The 22,882-nt window shown below is 46.1% G+C and overlaps 1 protein-coding gene across 2 annotated transcripts; it reads right to left on the bottom strand.

Annotated features, from left to right (window-relative positions):
• Positions 1-22,019, bottom strand: MGST3 (microsomal glutathione S-transferase 3). 2 transcript variants are annotated; one of them, XM_060403455.1, is made up of 6 exons: positions 11,415-22,019; positions 5,758-5,881; positions 4,575-4,648; positions 3,720-3,777; positions 1,074-1,146; positions 1-246 (listed from the first exon to the last, which is right to left on the bottom strand). In XM_060403455.1, exons 2-6 carry the CDS (start codon positions 5,872-5,874, stop codon positions 110-112), a joined length of 459 nt encoding a protein of 152 aa, XP_060259438.1. In that variant the 5' UTR covers positions 5,875-5,881; positions 11,415-22,019; the 3' UTR covers positions 1-109. The 2 variants fall into 2 exon arrangements, with proteins under 2 accessions (XP_060259438.1, XP_012040842.2); XM_012185452.3 differs by having other exon boundaries at positions 21,986-22,019.
• Between the last annotated feature and the right edge of the window lie 863 nt (positions 22,020-22,882).

The following is a 22,882-nucleotide window of genomic DNA, read 5'->3' as shown; positions in this document are numbered from 1 at the left end:
TTAGGTAGGAGGCTCACGCCAGCGAAGATTTTATTTAAGAAAAAAAAAATGTAACTGAAAATAAAAGTCACTCAAAATGAATGAGAGTTTCCAAAAACCCTATAATTCTTCAATGGCAGCTCTTGCACCCACTGTTCAAGCCGGTTCTAACCCAACCAAGATGCTGGAAGGCAGAGCACACAGTGGTGCCCATGAGGCCAATGAGGGTGATGAAGCTCAGGGCTCCCCGCTGCCGCTTTCTGGGTTCTAAAAAAAAGAGGAAAGAACAGAAGTTACTGGGGACGCTCCACAATTACAATGCTGTCAACATCCACCAGCCATTCTATCAAGGCACTTGGGGTCGTACATTAGACCACTTGGTCTTAAGAGGTCAGGCAACTCTTTAGCCTAAGCTGTCAACTGTCAGATACTGCATGTAAAGTGTCACAATAGTACTGGACTTGAAAACGAATTATAGGATAATAATTAGAGCACCTTTGCTTTAGGATCTTTGGGAACCTTTTTCCTCTTCCGAAAGGTAAGCACAGCCAGAAAAGTCCCTTCCCCACTCGTCTCTCAGAAACACCATTTATAGTACTGCTGAGAAGCAGGGGATCTAAAGTCTGCGTGCCTGGGTTTGAATCCTGGCTTTCTAGTTTACACTTAGTAGCTCTGTCTTAATCTTTCTAAGCCTGTGTCCTCATCTATATATTAATACTGTCTATGTCATGGAATTCTTATAGGGCTAAACGACATATGCTGAGGTCGTTTATAGTGTTCTAAGGAACAGCTATGCTATGCTGTTCTATGTAAATGCTGTGCTGTTCTAAGGAACAGCAACAGACACACTGAAAACGTTCAATAAAAATGAGCTTTGTTATTAAATTCTATTCAAAGGTTAACAAAAGTAAAGAAGATAACCAATCTCTCAGCTTGGTTATCAAGTTACTTTGATAGCTACAGCTTGGTTATCCAGTTACAGAAAGACAAAGTAAATTAAGGTACTTTGCTTTTTGAAAAGCCTTGCTAAGCAGGAAGTGCAGTAGTGCAGGATTTTAACTTTGTTTCCTTGGCAGACAGCAGCGTGTCCTTACCTCCAGTGTAATAGCCGTAAGCATAGAGGACTCGTCCAACGATCCAGGCCAAGCCCAAGCCAGAAGCTATGCGCTAAAATAGAAGGGCTCTGTCAGCGTTTGCATTCAAGAAACAGGCAGATGTTTATTGACATCGAGGATTGATTACACACTTTAATAAAAAGTTAGCAATTTCACAGATATGGTAAAGTACTCCCTACCAAAGTGAGGGTAGAATGAAATTGCTTTCAGTCAGGAGAATCAAAGCACTGTGATCCTTCTGTGCACTGCTCACAGACCTGAGAGGTGACTGCTGGCCTGCTCCTCGGGAGGTGGGATGGCAGGAACCGCCGGGCTTGCCCTGGAGGAGTCAGGGTGCTAGAGCACGGTGGCTGTGCTCTGGAGAGGCAGGCCTAGGGGCTGCAGGGCAGCAGGAGAGGAAGCCAACGGAGAGGCAGGGCTGGGGGCAGCGCTGTGGGCAGCGGCCTGGGTGCTCCGCTGCTGAGTGCTGCTTCATCAGTGAGGGGCCCCAGAGAGCTCCGAGGGGCTATGCTGCGCCCTACGCCTAAGTGTGGGGCTCGCCCAGAAAAAGCCAGAGGGTGCTGTGTTCTGAACCCCAGAAAATGCAGTCTTGTGGGGGGACAGTCTCCCTGTTTCCAACACCCTTCAGAAGACAGAGGAAAAACTCATGAGAGATGGAAAAATCCTTCCATTTGGCCGCCCTCCTGGGGTGACAACCCATGTGGTCCAAAGGAGGCCAGGGAGAAGGAGAGAGAAGAGGTGAGGACGTGAGTCACTGGGTGCCACAGTCCTCAAGCATCTTTCCAACTCAGCACTGTCATCAGTGGGGTGAGGTTCCTACTTCAGGGTTTTTATTTGTTTGTTTCCATGATTTTAGGGAGTGTTAAATATCGGTAGGCGTATGAAACAACTATCAATAAACACCCAGGCACATATGTCTCTATCTAGGAGGTCTGTAGCCTCTATTAGGTTACTCTGTAAACCCAGGAGCTGCATTAGGCACTTGTCCTCAGAGTAGTCTCAGAGTATTTTTAAAGAACTAAGCTCAAGGAACAGGATCCTGGGGTGCAGGACAGGAGCAGAGGCTTATGAAGTCTCAGAACCCAAAATGTGAGGTACCGCGGTCCTCTGGTCACAACCCAATGGAGGGGACATTTGGCCCATTGAAAGGAAAGTTTCTGTCCAAAGTAAGACCCAAACAGCAACTAACCAGAGAACCTTGCTTTATTTAGATAAGGTGCAGTGCAGACCAAACCTAGGGCTCACAGGACCACAGCAGCCTACAAGGCGCCGAGGTGCCCCCTCAGCCCTGCCCTCACCCTCTGTCCACCGCCGAAGCTGTGCTGCTCACTGCGCACAGGCAGACCAGACCGGCTCCTGCTCCAGGGCCTCCCCTGCCCATCCCCGCCTGGGGGTGTCTGGAGGCACATGCTCCCTCCCAACTGCCTAAGTGTCACCTTCGCAGCAAGGAACCCCTCCTGACTGCGCCCCTCAGCACTGGCCCCCAGCATTCCCTCTCCACCATGCCCGCTTGTGCTTCCTCTGTGGGGTGCACCACTTTCTAACATGCTACACGGTGCATGAAGCTGAAACCCCAACACTTTGGCCACCTGATGCGAAGAACTGACTCACTGGGAAAGACCCTGATGCTGGGAAAGATTGAAGGTGGGAGGAGAAGGGGACGACAGAGGATGAGGTGGCTGGATGGCATCACCGACTCAATGGACATGGGTTTGGGTGGACTCCAGGAGTTGGGGATGGACAGGGAGGCCTGGCGTGCTGCAGTGCATGGTGTCGCAAGGAGTCGGACACAACTGAGTGACTGAACTGAACTGACATCATGTACTGGGTTGGCCAAAAAGTCTGTTTGGGATTTTCTATAAGCCATGTGGGAAAATGCAAATGAACTCTTTGGCCAACCCAATACTTGCATTACTTTCTCGTCTGTAACCCCAGCTAAGAGTCAGTGCATGAGACCAGGACTCTGCCTGTTTTGGTCGCTGCAGTAACCTCAGGCGTCCAGGAACTTCCTGCTGCCTGAATAAACACAGCAAAGGAAAACTCGGTAAACATGAACAGGAGCAGATAGTCCTGGGTTCAAATTATGACTTTTTTAGTCTAGTTATTTGATCTTGAGAAAGTTATACGGTATTCAGGAGGTTTCTCATCTGTTGAAAAAAAAAATGGGAAAAATTCTAGCTGCTTTAAGAAACTTTGTCAGAAGTGAAAGTGAAAGTGAAGTCACTCAGTTGTGTCCCACTCTTTGCGACCCTGTGGACTGTAGCCTATCAGGTTCTTCTGTCCATGGGATTTTTCCAGGCAAGAGTGCTGGAGTGGATTGCCATTTCCTTCTCCAGGGGATCTTCCCGACCCAGGAATCGAACCAGGGTCTCCCACATTGCAGGCAGACGCTTTACCCTCTAAGCCATCAAGGGAAGCTTCTTGTAAGAAGTAACAGAATTTAAGTCTTTAAAAATATGTGGTGCCTAGACATCAAAGATGTTCATTAAATGTTCATTTCCTCTTCTCTCCCCAAAGGCTCAGTGAATTAAATCTACGAAATCTAATTAGATGCCTCTCTCGTCTACCTACCACCCCCACCGCACCCCCCAAAAAACACTTGTGCTGTGCGTGCTCAGTACTTACTGGGTGGTAAACACCTCCGACAGCTAGAAAAAATAAGAAGGGAGGGTACACTTCCAACCTGGAATGGATAGAAAAAAACTTGTTTTTAAGAAAAGCACCCTACTTAAGTATGTCCATGTAAAACTAAGAACTTTTTACATTCTTACTTGCCAAGTTAGAAATTTGAGAGTAAAAATAATCATTGAGTAGAGGCGGAAGGCCGGACCACTAAGATCATCCACCTTCTTTTGCTTTGCTTGGCATTAGAGGTAACTCAGAAGACAGTGAATCCAAGGCCTCAAAGCTAACAAAGTGATGAGGTGAATCAGAGTCACTTGCTTATAGAGCTCAAAGCCGCTCAGCCCTAGGCTGGGACATTCAGCATCAGTTTCGAGAAGACTTGTTGCAAATACTGCAGAAGAGTGCTGTAGTTTTAAAGACATGTTGGGGGAGGGAGGGGGTGGAGGTTAGGGTTAGCAGATGTCAGCTATTATGCGCAGAATGGATAAACAACAAGGTCCTATTGTATAGCACAGGGAACTGTGTTCAATAGCCTGGAGAAAACCCCCATGGAAAAGAATGGAGGTGTAACAGAATCACCTTGCTGAAAATAACACAGCAGAAATGAACACAACAAGGTAAATCACCTTCAATTTAAAAAAAGAAATGGAAAGAAAACTTTTATCCAGTCTCTCACCATCCTAACAACTCTTAATTCTGCTTAATATTTAATCTGTTCATAAACACATTTTACGATACTTTTAATGAGTATCCATGATCATCATCGCAATTACTCAGCAAACCAAGGGTTGAAGTGTAGGACAGAAAGCACCCACTCTGCAGATGTCTCAGGGGCCCAGGCGGGCCAGCACTCACGTGTTCTGGTGAGCTCGCTGAATGCAGTTGAAGATGTGCCCGTTTTCAGGGTCAGTGCTGTACATGGTAGGATACTGTGAAAACAAAGTGCGTGTGATCATATGGTCAAGAGTAGCATTCAGTGTTGAGAATTAAAATCAGCCTTAAAGACAATATATCCCAAAGCATCTTCTGTCATAACCTTGGTAGATGATCATTCAATTTCTGCTTAAATACATGCAGTGAGAGAGGTCTCGTTCTCAGAGGCAGACTCAGCCTGGGTCTATTAATATCCAGAACAAGGATGTATGTCTGTGCCATTCAAGGGATGGAGGCAGCATGCGCGAAATTCAGTGCTCTCGTTGACATTATGCCGCCACTGGTGGCTTTGAGATACACTATGAGCAGCAACTGGGAGACAGCTCCGTGCCAGCAGTCAGATACCACATTCTTTAAGGTTCCCTTACTAGGGGAACCGAAACTGTGTGTGAGAATGGTCATGGATGTGTGCATTGACAAAAAGAAACTTCAAAAGGAGTTCTACTTAGAGAGCCCAGTTATAATTATTCAACAGAGTAGACATTTCAAGCTGCTCTCCAGGGATCGCTTCAGTCATTATCCCTTCTAGATGAGCTGGAACTAAAGGAAGCATTCAGTAGACCTGCCCCCTACATCTTAATGTCCAAGCACGGGATAACCGTGGCACCACGTGCTTCTTTGCTACTCGGGAGACAGGAAAATCACCAGAAGACATCATTTTAAACTGGCACACCAGGAAACAACTGCTATTTAACCCCCCCTTTTAAAATGCTATTTATGTTTGGCCACACCTCGAAGGTTGTGGGATCTTAGTTACCTAACCAGGAATTGAAGCCAGGCCCTCAGCAGTGAAAGCATGGCGTCCTAACCACTGTACCACCAGGGAGTTCCCTGCTTAACCTCCTTTAGGAAATAACTCTCCTCCCAGCAAAGAGCTCCAGACAAAAGCACACCTGGTTTTTCTATAGAAGAGACAAAAGGGAAACCAGGCCAAAGTGACTCTCTAGCAGGGGCCTGTATTCCTTTCTTTGCTCCTGCCAGACAGGGGCAGAGTTTCTAATAGGGACAGCGCCAGCGCCACTAGCATCCCACCTCTCTCTCCGTGGCTGAAAACAGGTTCTTGCCCCCGACACGCCTATAAGGGCACCACTGTGTTCCCACTCACCTCCACTTTGTACTTCTTGCGGGCCTTGGAAACATTGATGGCTAGATGAGTTACCATCAAGAAGCTGGCAGCACCAGTTAGAATCACGAAACCATATTCCTTAGAGAGCACGGCCATCCTGACTCTGTGGGAGAAAGAACACATTAGGGTGCCGCCCGGCACCGTGGGCGCTGTGCCGCAGGAGGTCTCAGGAGTGCGATGCTCTGTTACCAGCAAGTGTATCCCTACAGATGGAAAAGAGGTGTGAGTGATCTGATGGCTCTAAGAGGTAGTCAGAGATATTAACTACCCAGAAGAATCTCTAAAAAAATGACTGACGTCTGCAGTATACGTGCAGAAAAGTTCACGATCACATGCTCTTCTGTGCTGGAGTTCCTTTGATCAACACTGCATTTGTGAGATTTATCTAAACCACTGCAGGGGTCATTGCCACAGGATGGTCTGGCCACTAAAAACCACAATTTAAAGAAATATTTCATAAGGCAAAATGCTAAAAGATTACCAGAAGGAGACGGACAGACGAAAAGGGAAAAACAGAAAGAGAGAGAGAAACGGGGTATAAACCAGTGAGTGCAAGGTGACTCCAGGCTTTCGTTTGTCTGGTGGCATGGGGGACACTCTGAGGGCAGGAACCTCTAGGCCTCCCTTGGATCCTGAGGCACGCGCTAGCACAGCTGCAGAAGCATCGAACTGGAAGGGAAAGCATTGTTTATAGTGCTTCGAAAGCAGAACGGGGCTCTGAGCAGCTCTTGGAGAACCCAAGGTGTTCGTCAAATCAATACTTCAAAACTAACCCCATGCTGTGTCCTGGTGCCTGCAATGCCACTTACTTTGAAATGTATCAAAAATGACAATATAAGCTAATATAGCAAAATATTAATTCTAGAACCTGTGTTAGATATATGTACGATAAATGTACAATTTTTTCAACTTTTCTGCATGTTTGAAAAATTTTCTTAATGAAATGTTTGGAGGAAAAAAAAGCTCATCTCAGCATTTTTCAGTATTCAGCAGTTTCAGCTCTTTGAGTTCCTGTCCTGCCCCAGGAGGGAAAGAAGGAAGGCCAAGGAGAAGAAAACTTGGTGGTTGGGAAGAAGCTCTAATAATTTCAAAGTAGTTGGTGCATCTCCAACCTCTCTGAGCTTTATCACCAGATGTCCAAAGAGCACGGCAGCACACAGAGAAAGAGCGACAACGCTTCCCGAGCTCTCAGCCGCTGGCCCGCCACGTGCACGGATGCCGCAGGCCGACAGCTCCTGTGTGTGTTCTGCCTTCAGCTAGAGTTTCCATCCCTGCTAACAGTCTGGCTACCATCTCTCCCATAAACCTGGGAGGGTTACCCTGCTCCAAAATGTTTCCAGTCATCCTCACTAACAACCCTACCAGATGGTATTTTCCCCATCTTCCAAAGAATGCCCAGAGGTTAAGTAATGTTCCAAAGGTCTAAAAGAGAAAGTAGCAGAGTTGGGATTCAAATTTAGCTTCCGACTAGGTTCCAATGTCCCCTTTCAATTCCACTTGACGATGCAGAGCTGAATTGACACCACAGTCACAGCATCTTTCTCAGTGTGGAATCTGGGGCCTGTAAACAGCTCAGCTCTTTAAAAGTTTCAGTTTCCCTTGAATCTGCAAAATAACATTTGAAAACAAAATCCTAAAATCTGCTCACTCCTCACCATGTTTCACAATAATTTCCATCAGTTTCCCTTGCTATATTCTTTCTTCACCTGGAGCTGCGTGCTGAGGGGTACCTACCACCCTCTTCTTTGGGACCGTGGACACATTCTGCAAAGGGCCATTCCCATGACTCAGCACCGAAGTCACCACCAGGTCAGCCTCTCCTGGGCCATCACGTGTGGCTGCAGAGAGCAAGGAGTCTCTGGTTGCCCTCCAAGCTCCCCTGCCCTCATTCGCTTCTAGAGTTAGTCATTTTCAGAGTTTAGAAAATCAGCTTGGGGAGAAAGCTTTAGTAGTAGATAGTAAAACAAAAATATGGAGTGAATACCAAACACCTCTTTGAAAATTAAAATAAACATGACTACCTGATTACCCTGGAGTTCAACACGTCTAGGCCAAACACCCTACTGAAAATGAAGCTATCTCTGACTATGCCAAAAGCTGCCTGTTTAAGAATTATACGGTCAGGCTCAGCTGGTACAGAATCCGCCTGCAACGCAGCAGACCCCGGGTTGGGAAGATCCCCTGGAGAAGGGAAAGGCTACCCACTCCAGTAATCTGGTCTAGAGAATTGCACGGACTGTATAGTCCATGGGGTCGCAAAGAGCGACTGAACGACTTACTTCCCTATCTGGTTAGGTCAAAGTTTCCAAGCTGAAAGTCCATTCAGACCTCAGCTTTGGATGGCAGGCTGGGCTCCCTCACAGCCTGGGGTCACCTTGTGACTTTTTGGCATGCTTGTAATCTTCCCCCAAATCCCATAAGTTCCATTTTACAGAAAAGGAAATAGAGGCATACGTAGCGAGGTGAAGGCAGAGCTAAGACCAGAACAGGCTGTAGAATTTCCCCCCAAATACTCCAACTAGCCCTGGCAAAACATTAGAATTTGTGGCCAAGTCACTGGCCTCTGTTTCTCTGGCCTGTAAGGGTTTGGGTAGAAGAAGGTAGGTGGCAGGACAGAGTTTTGAGCAGATGTTTCTACTGCTGGCAATGAACTTGGAAAGGCAACTGCTCAAAAATCTGCAATTTGGGACTACCCTGGTGGTCCACTGGCTAAGACGCCATGCTCCCCGTGCAAGGGACCTGGGTTCGATCCCTGGTCAGGGAGCTAGATCTCACATACTGCAAATAGGGGTTCTAACGCTGCAACTAAAGACCCTGTATGCCGCAACTAAGACTCAGTGCAGTCAAATAAATAACTAATACATAAATGTTTAAGAAAATCTGCAATTAGAAATTAATGTTTACTGCTGTGCTCCTCTTCCAAATATAAATGCCATTTTGGAGGACATGCTCAGGCAGTCACACCCTAATGAAAGTGCATCTCCTCACACGCTGCTGTGGTGATAGGTACTGGGGGAAAAGGAATCGGGGTGGGGGCAAGCAGAAGCAGGAGCAAGACCTTTGAAGGGCAGAGAATTTACATTAAGGGGGACCTAGAGTCTGATGCTAAAGTAGGTGGTTTGCAAAAGATGGTGTAATGGGTCAGAAACTGTAAATGTGCCAGGGGCAGGAAGAGAGAGGAGGCCCTCCCCGAGGCTCTCCCTGCAGGGGCCATGGACACACCTGCACAAGTGCCGGAGCCAAGCCTGTTCAGCCCGCCCAGACACCTCCACGCACTTTTACCCAGTGAGGAGTCCTGCTTCACTGGCACTGCAGCCAGCACTTCCCAGCTGGCGTGATCAGGACTAGAATAGAGAGAGCAACCAACTGTCCAGCATCCTCCGTGCCAAGCACAGAGTGTGTGCTTATAGAAAGCTGTAGAATAAATGAAGCAAGCTGTACGTCCAGGTGGCTTTCAAAATGATCCCTCCACTCAGCACAGTGCCTGGCATCAAGTATGTGCCTAACCCATGTCAGTTTCCTTTTTATCCCCCTTAAGGTATCTACTGAAACAATGGAAGCAATTGGATGTATGAATTCCTGGAGAAAGAGATCAGAGCACACAGAAAAGCTCTTTCACTATAGCTGATGAAGACACAAATCCCATGGGGACTGAAAATGCTTACAGCTTGTTCTTTAAGAAAAGAATCCATTTACTTCATGGAGGGGTCCAAAAAAAAAAAAAAAAACTTCATTTGACGAATCCCTATTTTCTGAGAAATCCAGGACAGAGAGCTGGACACTTGCAACCTGTCGTGGGTTCGGGTGTGTGCACTGGGAAAGGGGAGGCACTTCAGTTCACAGCAGCCGTGTGCCAGGCAGCACCAGTCACACCCAAGGCTGGGCCACCCGCAGCTAGTAGATAGCTCCCGGGCACAGGCTTGAGAAGCTGATATGTGGAACATAAACCTCCCTTTGACAGGAGCACTCATTCGGACTGCACACCACGGTTCGTTGATTATATACCTGCTCTGTGTCACCAGCAACCCATATATCTACCCAGCAAGATAAGGTTCGTGGGGTGGGAACTCTGCCCTAGACTTTGCCTTCTACATGGTGACAGACACATATTGGTCCTTTTAGAACTGAACTTTCATGACCAGTATAGATTACTCTGTAACTATCTTGGTTGTATAATAGCACTTGTTAATTTTCATGCAGTTTTCAAGGTTAGTCACACACCAGCTGTAAAGATTAAAATTTATGATCTGTACAAATAAAAATTTAGTTACTTTGCAGTGTTACATGCTTCTGGGGGACATGTAAAACAGAACCATCTGGAGAACAGCCTGAAAGCAGGTAGTATGCTTTATACTGTTCATATTTTTAAAATGCTCAATAATTCTACTGGGAATCCTAAGGGAGTAATCAGGAAGGCAACAGATATGGTTCAAAGACATTCACTTCAGCACTGTTTATAATAGCAAAAACATAAATGGTACAGATGTCCAAACAAAAAGGACTACCTAAATAAATAAGATGGCCATAAAATAGAATACAATTATCAAAAATAGTGAAATATTTCAGATGGTGAAACAGATTTAAAATACAGAATGTTAGGTTAAAAAAAGACAACAAAGTGTATATCTTAGTTTTCTCAATAATAGAAAAAATTAAAGAAGAAAATATCAAAATCATAAGCATAGTTATTTTTAGATGGCTGAATTAGATTTTCCTTTGTACCTTTCTAGCATGTCTAAAATGAGCAAATATATGCCCAAAAGTTATATGAAAAATGGCCTAACAGAAGACCTAAACAGACATTTCTCCAAAGAAGACATACAGATGGCTAAGAAACACGTGGGAAAATGCTCAGCATCACTTATTAGAGAAGTGCAAATCACAGCTACAACGAGGTTTCACCTCACACTGGTCAGAATGGCCACGATAAAAAAAATCTGCAAACAATAAATGCTAGACAGAATGAGGATAAAAGAGGGAACCCTCTTGTACTGTTCACGGGAATGTAAACTGATAAAGTCACTCACTATGGAGAACAGCATGGAGATTTCTTTAAAAACTAGGACTAAAACTACCATATGACCCAGCAATCCCATTATGGGGCACATACCCTGAGAAAGCCACAATTCTAAAAGACACATGGACCCCAGTGTTCACTGCAGCGCTGTTTACAATAGCCAGGACACGGAGGCAGCCCAGATGTCCATTGGCAGATGAATGGATAAGAAAGCCGTGGTACATACACACAATGGAATATGACTCAGCCATGAGAATGAACAAATCTGGGTGAGTTCTAGTGAAGTAAATGAACCTAGAGCCTGATACAGAGTGAAGTAAGTCAGAAAGAGAAAAATATCATATATTAATGAATATACATGGAATCTAGAAAAATGGCACTGATCAATCTACAGTAGGGCAGCAACAGAGATGCAGACAGAGGGAATACACCTGTGGACTCAGTGGGGGGAGGAGATGGGGGATGAACTGAAGAACTAGCTCTAGAGCATATACATTGCCATATGTGAAAGGGATGGCCAGCGGGACTCTGCTGGCTGAGCAGGGAGCTGGACCTGGTGCTCTGTGACAACCTGGAGGGGTGGAGTGGGGAGGTTCAAGATGGAGGGGACATACGTTACCTACAGCTGATTCAGGCTGATGTATAGCAGAAAGCAGCACAACATTGTAAAGCAATTATCTTCCAATTAAAAATTAGTAAATTAAAAAAGAAACCAGCAAAAAAAAAAAAAAGGTCTGACAATAATTAGTAACTGAGGAGACAAAGGAACAGGCAGTACGTTATAATGGAGTCAAAGAGTCAGGCCTGACTTTTAGCTTGAACCCTGTTACTCACTCACTAAGTGCAGTACACAGCCTTGCAGGTAAGTGTGCAGTTCTGAAATCAAATTGTCTGGGTTTAGAACCTGGATCTCATACTCCTAGCTGTGTGTCCTCAAGAAAATTACTCAGTGTCTTTCAGCAGCCTCGACTTCCTCGCCTGTTAACTGGAGATGATCATGGCACCTACCCCACTTCATACAGTAGTTGTAAAGCTAAACAGGGACACTGTCTCTAAACACCCATCAAGCTACCTGCCACATAGTAAGTACCCAAGAATGTTATATATCAGGTTACACTATGTGTGCTAATGTTCCGTTAACTGTCTTTGCTCTGATTCAGTGATAAAAGGTGATGGCAATGGCACCCCACTCCAGTACTCTTGCCTGGAAAATCCCATGGACAGAGGAGCCTGGTAGGCTGCAGTCCATGGGGTCGCAAAGAGTCGGACACGACTGAAGAGCACGGAAATCAGCAAGCTCTGGTCATGCAAGCCCCCCTGTAGCCAGACCCCCTCACACTGCATGGGGCCGAGCGCGTGTTCATTGACTTGTCGGGTTCATTGCGTGCCTACTACGGCTGCTCCGTGGGCTGGTGTAAGAGAGAAGATGATACGCTGGATTTGGCCCCTACCCTCAGCCAGTTCATGTTCTATTGGAGGAAGGAGGCAGATAAAAAAACAAATATTCAATTCCAGATTTTTCCCTCATAGCAATAATCAGAAACCAAGTACAAAAACTCCGCACCAGGGCCTTCCCTGGTGGTCCACTGGTTAACAATTCACCTCTCAATCAATGGGATGTGGGTTTGATCCCTGGTTGGGGAATGAAGATCCCACATGCCAAGGGGCAACTAAGCCCGCACTACCAAAAAAAAGATGCTACAACCAGGCCCTGATGCCGCCAAAACAACTATTTTTTAAAACTCCTCTCAAAAATGAAGCTAAATGGGTTGGGGAAAGGCAGAAATAGGACACAAGTGTGTCCTATTCTCTATTTTATTCTATTCTCTCCTCACTTAGTAATTACAGAGGTATTTGCTTCTAGTTAACTGCTTCCTGGCACACTTAAGTCAAAACAGTTGAGAGAACATTAAACTGAAGGTTTACAAAGAATTAGTTTTTCTTTTTATTTAGAAAATTCTTGTCTCTTATTTAATAGCAGAAATCCTTTTGGGAATGTTTTTATTCCTAGCAGACTTGAATGCTGTTTATGATTTGTCTTCTGCTATGGGAAACTCTAAGGAAGCACAGACAGTGGGAATGCTGCAGTTAGACTCATGTTCAGACCCCACCTCTGGGAGCTTGGAAATGCTATTTAATTTCTCTGCGAAATTGGAGAATACTTTTACTTCACAGGATGGTTTGAGGAGTTAAATGAGATAAGCTAGACTAAGCATCTGGTATGAACACTTATTAAGTGTTGATCCAAATACAAAGACATATCATACGTGCTGGCAAGTATACATATCTGTCCATCTATGTGAATACCTCTTAAATAAGGAGGATATCGACTTTTCTCCAAATCAGTAATGTGCTCTGACTTAGGAATTAATTCTGATAGTTTGGGATAGATTCAAATTTGGCAAAAAGCTGGTCTATTAGATTCCTGATGTGGACAGCATAATGACAGAAGAAGTTAATTTCCTAGTGTGGATAGCATGAGAACATTTAATTCATTTATTCAACCACAGTATACAAAGTGTCTATTCTATGCCAGGCACTGTTTAGGTGTTGGAATATAGCAGTGGACAAGACGCAGTCCCTGATCTCAGCACACTGACATTCTAATGACAGAGGACTGACATGAAATACGCAAAGTCAACCTGAGAGAGCAATGACTGTGTGTGTGTGTGTGCGTGTGTGTGTGTGGCCGCATCAGGTCCTAGTTGCATCCTGCAGGACCCTTCATTATGGTGCACAGATTCTCTAGTTGTGGCATGCAGGCTTAGTTGCTCCACAGCGTGTGGGATCTTAGTTCCCCAACCAGGAACTGAACCTGCATCACCTGCACTGCAAAGCAGATTCTTAACCAGTGGACCGCCAGGGAAGTCCTCAGCAGTGACTATCACAGAGAACACACGAGGCAGTGGTGAAAAGGGGATGGCTGGGGGAGGGGGCTACTACAGCAGGATCATCTGCGGGAAGATCGCTTTTCTGCAGCCAGCCTCTGCTCTGACACATGAATGTAGAAGAAACAGACATGCAACACTGAGGAAAAGAACATTCCAATCAGAGGGAAGAGCAAGTGCAAAGAAAGGCTCTGGGTAAGGAAAGGCCTGGACTCCAGTGAACGGTGAGAACAGCTGGAGATAAGGTTAGAGGGTCAGGTCCAGACTATGAGAGGGTCTTTACACGCCATGTAACGTTTCAATACTTCTGCTTCTCCCTCAAGGGACTAAGATGAGATGACCAGAAGAAGAAAGCGTATGCAACTGTTAAGTGTTAGCAGAGGAAGCATCACTTTCCAAAGGGAAAGGCGCTTGATTAAGGAAACATGACCATCGTTAACCATGTGAGCCTTGGGGTGGATTCAACTCCAACACATGGAAAGAGCTTTCCAGGTATGAAAATGGAGAGACCCTAAAGGTAAGGAAGAAAGAATTCTGAAAAGAAGTGGACCCCTCTGTGAAGAATCATGAATAGAATATGCCCTTGACTTTGGTGAGGGGGACCCTGTGCGGCCAGGCTTTAGGGGAACAGTAGAAAGTGGAGTCCATGTGTCGAAGGTCAAGAGACAAGTGGGCTGTAAGGGAATACATCTCGGGCAGCACTCCCTCCTGAATTCGCTCCCACTGTCCAGTCCCGCCAATACGGCCTGTGTGAGTCCTACCCCTTCCCAGGCAGCCTTTCTTCCCGATGGACCCTCACCAGCCTTGGGCTCTACCTTTGGATGTTTGCATATTTTGAGAATACCTTAGAAACCAAATTACTCCTACAATATATATATTTAAACAGCAGCATTTCTGTTTGTAACTTTTTTATTTATCAAAATGTTTATTACTGGCCAAACATAACTTTCTGAGCACATATCAGGTTGGAGGGAAAAAACCTAGGAAGCATAGTTAAGCAGATGGGGCATGGGACCAGACCAGTGGGTTTCTAGAAGATCAGAAAACACTGGTGCCCTGGTGACTGGTGGGGCCTTGACGTCTGCGTTGGAAGGAGCAGGACTTGGAGCAACAAGTCTTTGGTACAACCAGTGAATAGGCGTGGGTTTTTTAAAAGCTACAAGGCACCACCGTCAAGTCTCACTTGAGGACTCAAATGAGGCTGTGTTGTCTCACCCCTAGAAGATACGCTCTTTTCCAGTGCTTGAATGCATGGGGTTCATAATGCTATCTGGCTCAGGTCTCTCCTCCAGGAATGACTGGCTGACTCTCCGAGAAACACCACCACTGCAGTGCTTATACTTCACTTACTATTTCCTCCAATTCCCGCTTCTGCCAGCACTCCCCTTATCTCAGTGGGGCAGGGGTTCCTTCAGTTACAAAAGGATTAATCAGAGAACTTCCTGAACTACACTCAGCAGAGTACTCCTGGGGTAAAGCTCTCCTTCACTATTCACTCCACTCCCTCTGAGCTGCCAACAGAAATTCCCCAGGCACAATCAGCCGTGCGCAAATGGAGCAAAAGGCAAGCTGGAGCATTGGGCAACAACAGTCTCAAATAATTTATGACTTTTGAGTCATGAAGTTAAAACAACTTATCTTTTACTAAATGAAAATCAATCAAATATTTCAAGGGAGAGAGCATTTCAACTTTCAACTCTCTCTCTGCCCTCAAACAAATAAATAAAAGCCAGAGTGGGCAATGGTAACCCCTACTTCCATTTCAAGATTGCTTTTCTCCATCGGTACAGCAATTTCTCAAGTTTTTATTATTATTATTATTATTGTTAATGTACCAGGAGTGGGCCAATGCTAGAGCACGGACAGCTGACTGGGCGCCATTCCCCAGGACTTCATTAAAATCCTTATTTGGCTGCCTGTGCTATTAATTCAATCTTCCTTACTTTACATTTTATGTGGTATTTTTTCATGAGAATAATACAAGGATGGTAACTTAAAGGGCTTCATCTGACCATATCAAATGGACTTCTATCACTGGGAGGTGGTTCCAAAAACTCAGAAGTTGTGCCAGAGGTCTACTCAGCCTATACCCTTTAATGAAGTAGTCATCCAGCCTCGTTTCTGCCTCCAGATGTATCTACAAAGGAAAAGGCCTCAAAATTATTTCCAGGCAAGAGAGCTGAGCCCATATAAAGCTCCATGGAGAAAGTTAAGAGCTTGGAGAGAAGTAGCACAAAAGTAATTCTCTATTTCCATGATGGGAGAGGAAAAAAAGTTTCTTTGGGCTCATCCTACATTTTTGAAATGCCAGTCTGGTAACTTCTATGCTAAACAGATGGTAAAATCTGTTTGAGAGTCAAAGTTTCAAATGGCAGCTAGATTTTAAAAGGAAGACATGGACAGTTAAGAGAAGGAAAGAAGAACTATTCTCCACAATTGTTTTGCATATTCAGTAGACAATTCTCCAAGGGCTAAAAATGAAGTCAGTTGAATAGGCAGGCCATCACTTCTCCAGTCTCAACTATTAATTCAAGTGAGGCAAACAGCAGAGGCAGATCATAAAGTGGGTCTCTCCGAGTTTCTCACATTCTTTAATTCCTCACCAACACTGCTAGCAGAACACTCAGCAGGTGGAAGTCAGCTATAACTCAGGGGAATGGAAGAGCTGTCTTTTTAAGAGATAAACATCCTATGATTCAAATCTATTCCATTGAAGATTAAGTAGCCACAGCTTGGAATATAAAATATTCAAGTTCCACAGGCCATTAAAAAAAATACTTATTTATCTTTTTCAGCCGTGCTGGGTCTTTGCTGCTGTGCAGGTTCTCCCTACTTGTGGCAGGCAGGGGGCTGCTCTATATTTGCAGTGTATGGACTTCCCATTGCAGTGACTTCTCTGTTGTGGAGCATCAATAGTTACGACATGTGGGCTCAGTCGCTGCAGCTCCTGGGCTCTAGAGCTCAGGCTCAGTAGTTGTGGGGCAGTGGGTTTAGTTGCTCTGCAGTCACGTGGGATCCTCCTGGATCAGGGATCGAACCCATGTCTCCTGCACTGGCAGGCAGATTCTTTACCCCAGGGCCATAAGGAAGCCTCACATGTGTCGTTTTAATTCCAATGTTTTGGTGAACTGTCAGAGCTGAGGATACATGGCTATACCACTATACTCGCTGGGAGCAGGAGAGGGGCTGGTGAAGGACCAGCTTGATGCTCAAGTCTGAGTGAATGCTTCCTGGTTATGTTGGATGAGCCTGCACTGACAGGCATACTCTGTTAAGTGAAGTCGCTCAGTCGTGTCCGACTCTTTGCGACCCCATGGACTGTGGCCTACCAGGCTCCTCAGTCCACGGAATTTTCCAGGCAAGAGTACTGGAGTGGGTTGCCATTTCCTTCTTCAGGGCATCTTCACAACCCAGGGATCAAACGTGGGTCTCCCGCACTGCAGGCAGACGCTTTACCGTCTGAGCCACACTCTGTTAAGGTCAAAGCAAATTACTTGCTCTCTTCTTCTCTGGAGTCTGACTTCAGCGTGAAAACACACTGAACACACTCGCCTAATGGAATTGCCCTTGGGAAGAACTGCTAAGTCAGCTCATCAGGAATCGAAGAATACTAGACTATAAGACTGAACAAATCCTGGGTTCCCTTGTTTGCGCAGTGATGAATTCTCCCAAACAGATTCTTGAGCCAAGAATAATTGACCCTACGGGCGAGAGTTCCTTGATGTGCTGGCCTAGAAGCCTTGAGCCACCATGGACCATCTGGAGCTCGGCCTCCAGGGAGGCGTGATCCCAGGGACAGGCTGCAGAACATGTCCCATGGTCTAAGGGCACCAACCTCAGAGGACAACGGGGAGAATAGGGAGAAGTCATGGGATGCAGAAGAGAATAAAACTCTTGTAACAACGCATTCCCTCAATGCTGGGAGAGGCAAAGAGAGAAGAGGGCGGCAGAGGATGAGATGGTTAGATAGAATCACTGACTCAATGAAAATGAACTGGAGAAAACTTTAGGAGGTAGTGGAGGACAGGGAAACCCGGTGTGCTGCACTCCATGGGGTTACAAAGACTGAACAACAACAGTTCATTCAAGGGAGCTGATTTGATACAATCCATTCAGAACAAACCATTTCATCAGAAGGAATGCTCACTTTAACCAAGTCCACACCTACTTACTTCCTCAGTATTGCCTCAAGATGAGGCCTTCCCCGTGTTATCCCCTACTAAATGCTGGGTACCCCGTGCAGTGCAGAGACAGAGAAAGGAGGTCCTGACATTCCAGAATGGAGTCAAAAGGAGGACGACAACTTGGGAGGAGGGGAAGAGACTGAACTAAGGTCTCTGAAGGATGTGATGTGAGATGTGAGAATATAGTGGAGAAAACAGCAAGTACAGAGGCAGAGAAAGGAAAGGGCTTCACTTGTATAAGGAAGAAAAAGGAGACCAGTGTTGGCTGGAGAGTAGTGATATAGACTAGACAAAGAGTGGTAGGAAAATCAACGATTATTAATAACATTATTGTTAGTATTTACATTATTTACTATGTGTCAAACAGTTCTAAGTATATTAACTCAATATATATCAATATTAACTCATCTAAATCCTCACAGCATCCCTATGATATATTATTACTCCATTTTGCAGAGGAGGAAACTGAACATGAGAAGGTTAAGTCATTTGCCCAGGACACGCAGCTATCACAGAGAAAGCCTAGATTCACACACAGCCAGGTGGTCTGGCTCAAGAGTCGTGCTCTAAACCCTTGGCTATATATCCTTTCTCAACAAGGTTGGGGAGCAACTTTTTTACTTCCCCAGACCCTCTCCTGAGGATAAAATACATTAACGAGAATAGAAAGCTAATAATTAACTCCAAGTCTGTGACTGATTAAAGCCTGAGAGCTTTCTAATTGCAAGAAGAAAAAAACTTGGAAAAGGTCCAAGTTTGTTTTTTTTTCCTTTCTTTTTAATGAGTGTTAGCACTGAAGTTGGAGAAGGCAATGGCACCCCACTCCAGTACTCTTGCCTGGAAAATCCCATGGACGGAGAGCCTGGTAGGCTGCAGTCCATGAGGTCGCTAAGAGTCGGACACGACCGAGTGACTTCACTTTCACTTTTCACTTTCATGCACTGGAGAAGGAAATGGCAACCCACTCCAGTGTTCTTGCCTGGAGAATCCCAGGGACGGGGGAGCCTGGTGGGCTGCCGTCTATGGGGTCGCACAGAGTCAGACACGACTAAAGCGACTTAGCAGCAGCAGCAGCAGCGCTGCAGTATGACAGAGGAGATATTACAGAAAATTAAAAAAAAAAAACCAACCTCTAATCTTTCAGGTGTACAGGTCTGTAAGGAGCAAAGCAGCAAGAAATTGGCACTTCTTATATTATGATTCCCATACAGCCTGTCCCTTAATTAGCATTATATAGGATCGGAGGGGCAGAGTGAAACTAAGCTCTGGCTTCTGAAGAGGAACAAAAAAACCTCTGAGTCACACTGACACCACTTGGATTTTCCATCACAAGAAATGTGGGTGGACTGTAGGTAATTCTTAGCAGTTGCTGAGTTCCCGTGAGTCTCCATTCAGAGTCCCTCTGAATGAAGGAACTGCACAGGCGGCGGCGCTTGTCTGAAGCAAGTCTAACTCTTCAGGCCTGTCTGTACTTAGACTGAAGCTGTGTCACAATCATTCACATTTCTTAAGCATATAGATAAAAATAAATTTCTTAGGCTGTTAAATAAAACAGATTGAATTAAGGCATCAAAATATTAGAATACAAGTTCCAGTTAATGAGTAGGTGGACTCAAGAAAGAACTCAGAGGGTAACAGAGGATTGATGATTCTAATTGCCGAAATCCTTAAAGGTATTTGCAAATATATTTGGAAGGTAGTATAACTTCCCCATAGGAAAATAGGCAGACAACATAAGAGACAGGGTAAGGTAAAGTGAAGTCGCTTAGTCGTGTCTGACTCTTTGCGACCCCCGTGGACTGTAACCTACTGGGCTTCTCCGTCCATGGGATTGTCCAGGCAAGAATACTGGAGTGGATTGCCATTTCCTTCTCCAGGGGATCTTCCCGACCCAGGGATCGAACCCAGGTCTCCCGCATTGGAGGCAGATGCTTTAACCTCTTAGCCACCAGACAGGGCAACACAAAAATTCTATTTTACATAGTAGTAACCTACCTGGTAACTTCTGAATTCTTCTTTTTCAAAAGGATGGTATACTCATAAGTAGTATTATAAATACACTCATAAGTAGTATTAATGAAACCAGTTGCAAAAAACCGTAGCAGTATATTCTTTTAAACAAATATTGCTTTTAAAAAAGGTAAACAGTTCATGATCAATTGTGGTTGGCAAGGCTGTTCTGAATACTTAATTCAGAATATTTAAATAGAAATATAGGGAATATAGATTCCCTGGTGGCTCAGATGGTAAAGCGTCTGCCTGCAATACGGGAGACCCAGGTTCGATCCCTGGGTTGGGAAGATCTCCTGGAGAAGGAAATGGCAACCCACTCCAGTATTCCTGCCTGGAGAATCCCAGGGACGGAGGAGCCTGGTAGGCCACAGTCCATGGGGTCGCAAAAGAGTCGGACACGACTGAGACTTCACTTCACTTTATAGGGAATATATTTAGATATTGCTATCTGTGCAGCTGGCACTAAATTACTTTTTGATAGATTGATTTGTCATTCACTTCATTCCAGATTTCTCCATGTAGGTTCAGCTCCTTTACTATTCTCCAGCTTAGGAGGTTCTCCTTCACAAACTGCATCTCTGCAGAACCCTAAACTGGCAGGATTAAGTCTAAATAAGGGGTAAGACTGCCCTTCTCCAGTTTTGTTCCTTATCTATGGAATAAGCCCCGAAATGCGGTTTCTGTGACTGGACACAGTACCTCTACCAGTATCTCTGTTTTATATATAGTAACATCATTTGGGAGTGGGGTGGGAATGGCTTGACAAAGTTTTCTATTTCTGTAACACTGTGTCAGGAGGGAAGCTTAACAGAATGTCTTTCCCGGCAGAAAGTATTTGTTTGGATTTTAGATATAAACGTATTAAACTCAGTTAAATTTAACTTCTGTGAGAATAAACAATTCCCTGACTATGGTACTATATGCTCATTACTGAATTGGTTGACCTAAATTAAACACAGACTGTAATTTTGACCAGTAACCTTGGGTGCTTCCCAGAAACTGTAGGCTCCCGATGATCTACAGATTTCCCATGGGGTGCCCTTGCTCCCGCTCCACGGACAGAGAAATCTAACATCTGCGGCAATTCCACACGACCACGCCCAGGTCTACAGCACCTGCAAAGAACCACATCTGCAGGGCAGTTGGGAGTCCTTCCCTCGAGAACCGTTTTTCTCTGTTAGAGGATTAACGCCACAAGCCCGAGGCTCTTCTACCCACACTCTTTGTCTCTGCTTTTCTTTTACCTCTTTTCCCACACTCTGGTCCCCGAAGCTACAATGTAGCGGTAAACTTCGTGAGGAAAGTGTTAGCAGAAGCCAGAACATGGGGGAATAAGCTACCAATCAGCCCCCAGCCCCTTCCACCGCCCTGCAGCTGCCCCACCCCTGGGGCCCTAGGGCTCCCTGCATCCACATCAGACGAAGGGCTCCTCTGAAATTCAAGACAGAATCTAAACCAAGATTCCGCCTCCTCTCTTGCTTTAAGGCGGCGGTAGGAAATGACCCACTCGTAGGTTCCAATACAAACATACGGAAAAATGTTTCTATGAGGCCGGAGGAAAATAAACACAATTCCCTGGGAGGTCCTCCCGGAAACTTCCTAGCAACACATGCACAGCCGCAGCTGGCGCAGCGCTTTTCTTGCAGGCCACTTAAAAAACCTGTGTCACCCATCAGGCCTGCACTGCCAGCTGCTCCTGCAGTGCCCTGCGCGCCCATCCTGTGCACCAGAGATGCAGTTGGCAAAGTCGGGTGGGCTCCGGGAGGCAGAAAGAAAGCGCCCGGGGTCAACACAGCTCAGGGAACGGGGGAGAAAAAAGGAAGTAACTGAGGAAGCATTGACCTTGAGAATCTCCCTGAGTTTCAGATAGCGAGGCTAGCCTGACTCAGACGTTCCACTCACTACATCATAGGGAGGATGGAGGGCAAAGGGGTTGGAAAAGTAGAAAAAAGAAGGGAGCCAGCGAGCAAGCTGGCTAGGGTTGGGTTCAGCTAGAGATGGCAGAGATATGGGCAGTGCCCAGCGCAGAAGCTGAAGTGCCCCCCCCCCCGCCCCCCCCGCCCCGAGGCCCACTCTCTTCGCTGCCCACAGGGGCCGGGACTCACCTTTGCTCACCCGGTGCAGACCGTAGTGCGCAGCGGAACTGTAGGTGCGGCGTCCTTGGCCTCTATCAGAGTGGGGCGTGGCCCGGAGCAGTCCCCGCCCCAACCCCGGGCAGCACAAGGCCACACCCCCAAGGCTGGGCTCCGGGTGCCCGAGAGGGACTTCAGAGTACCACCCCCGGGCCCCTGGTTTTGAGGCAGAGTCTAAATTTTCTTCCTCCTTACGGTTGTCTTCCTCTGTCCATGGAATTTTCCAGGCAAGAAAACTGGAATGGATTGCCATTTCATTCTCCAGGGAGATTTAACCCTCCCACCCCCAAATACATTTATCTGTTCCTTTCTGCAAATGCCGTCGTGGCCGCCTTCCTAAACTCTCCCAGCCAGTTCATATTTCTCGGGTTGCATTTGCTGCATGAAGTGAAGTGAAGTCGCTCAGTCGTGTCCGACTCTTTGCGACCCCATGGACTGTAGCCTACCGGGCTCCTCTGTCCATGGGATTTTCCAGGCAAGAATCCTGGAGTGGGTTGCCATTTCCTATTCCAGGGGAACTTCCCGACCCAGGCTGCACGGTAGGACCTTAATAATTTATCCCTAGCAGAGCCACCGTAGTTCGCTTCTAGGCGCTCTGCGGTGAGGGCGGAAGGGCGCGTGCGCGAAGTGGGAGGGCGCGCAGGCAGAGGTTACCTGGGAGGGGTGCGTATGTTCTGGCTGCGTTTAGTTTGGGGCAGGCGCTCGCGGTCCTAGATTGCTGCATTCACCGGATGAAAGGGTTTAGGGATGTTAGAGCCGGTGTGTTTCCCTAATATTGTTAGTTTTTCCAAAACCGGGCACCCAGCACTTCGAGCGTGATGGCCGCACCCATTCGCCCCCCTCTTCACACACACTGCCCGCTCGCCCGCT

This window comes from Ovis aries, chromosome 1 (assembly GCF_016772045.2).
Source record: "Ovis aries strain OAR_USU_Benz2616 breed Rambouillet chromosome 1, ARS-UI_Ramb_v3.0, whole genome shotgun sequence".
NCBI lineage: Eukaryota > Metazoa > Chordata > Mammalia > Artiodactyla > Bovidae > Ovis > Ovis aries.
The sequence above is the reverse complement of the archived record's forward strand: the minus strand, read 5'-3'. Positions and strand labels throughout refer to the sequence as shown.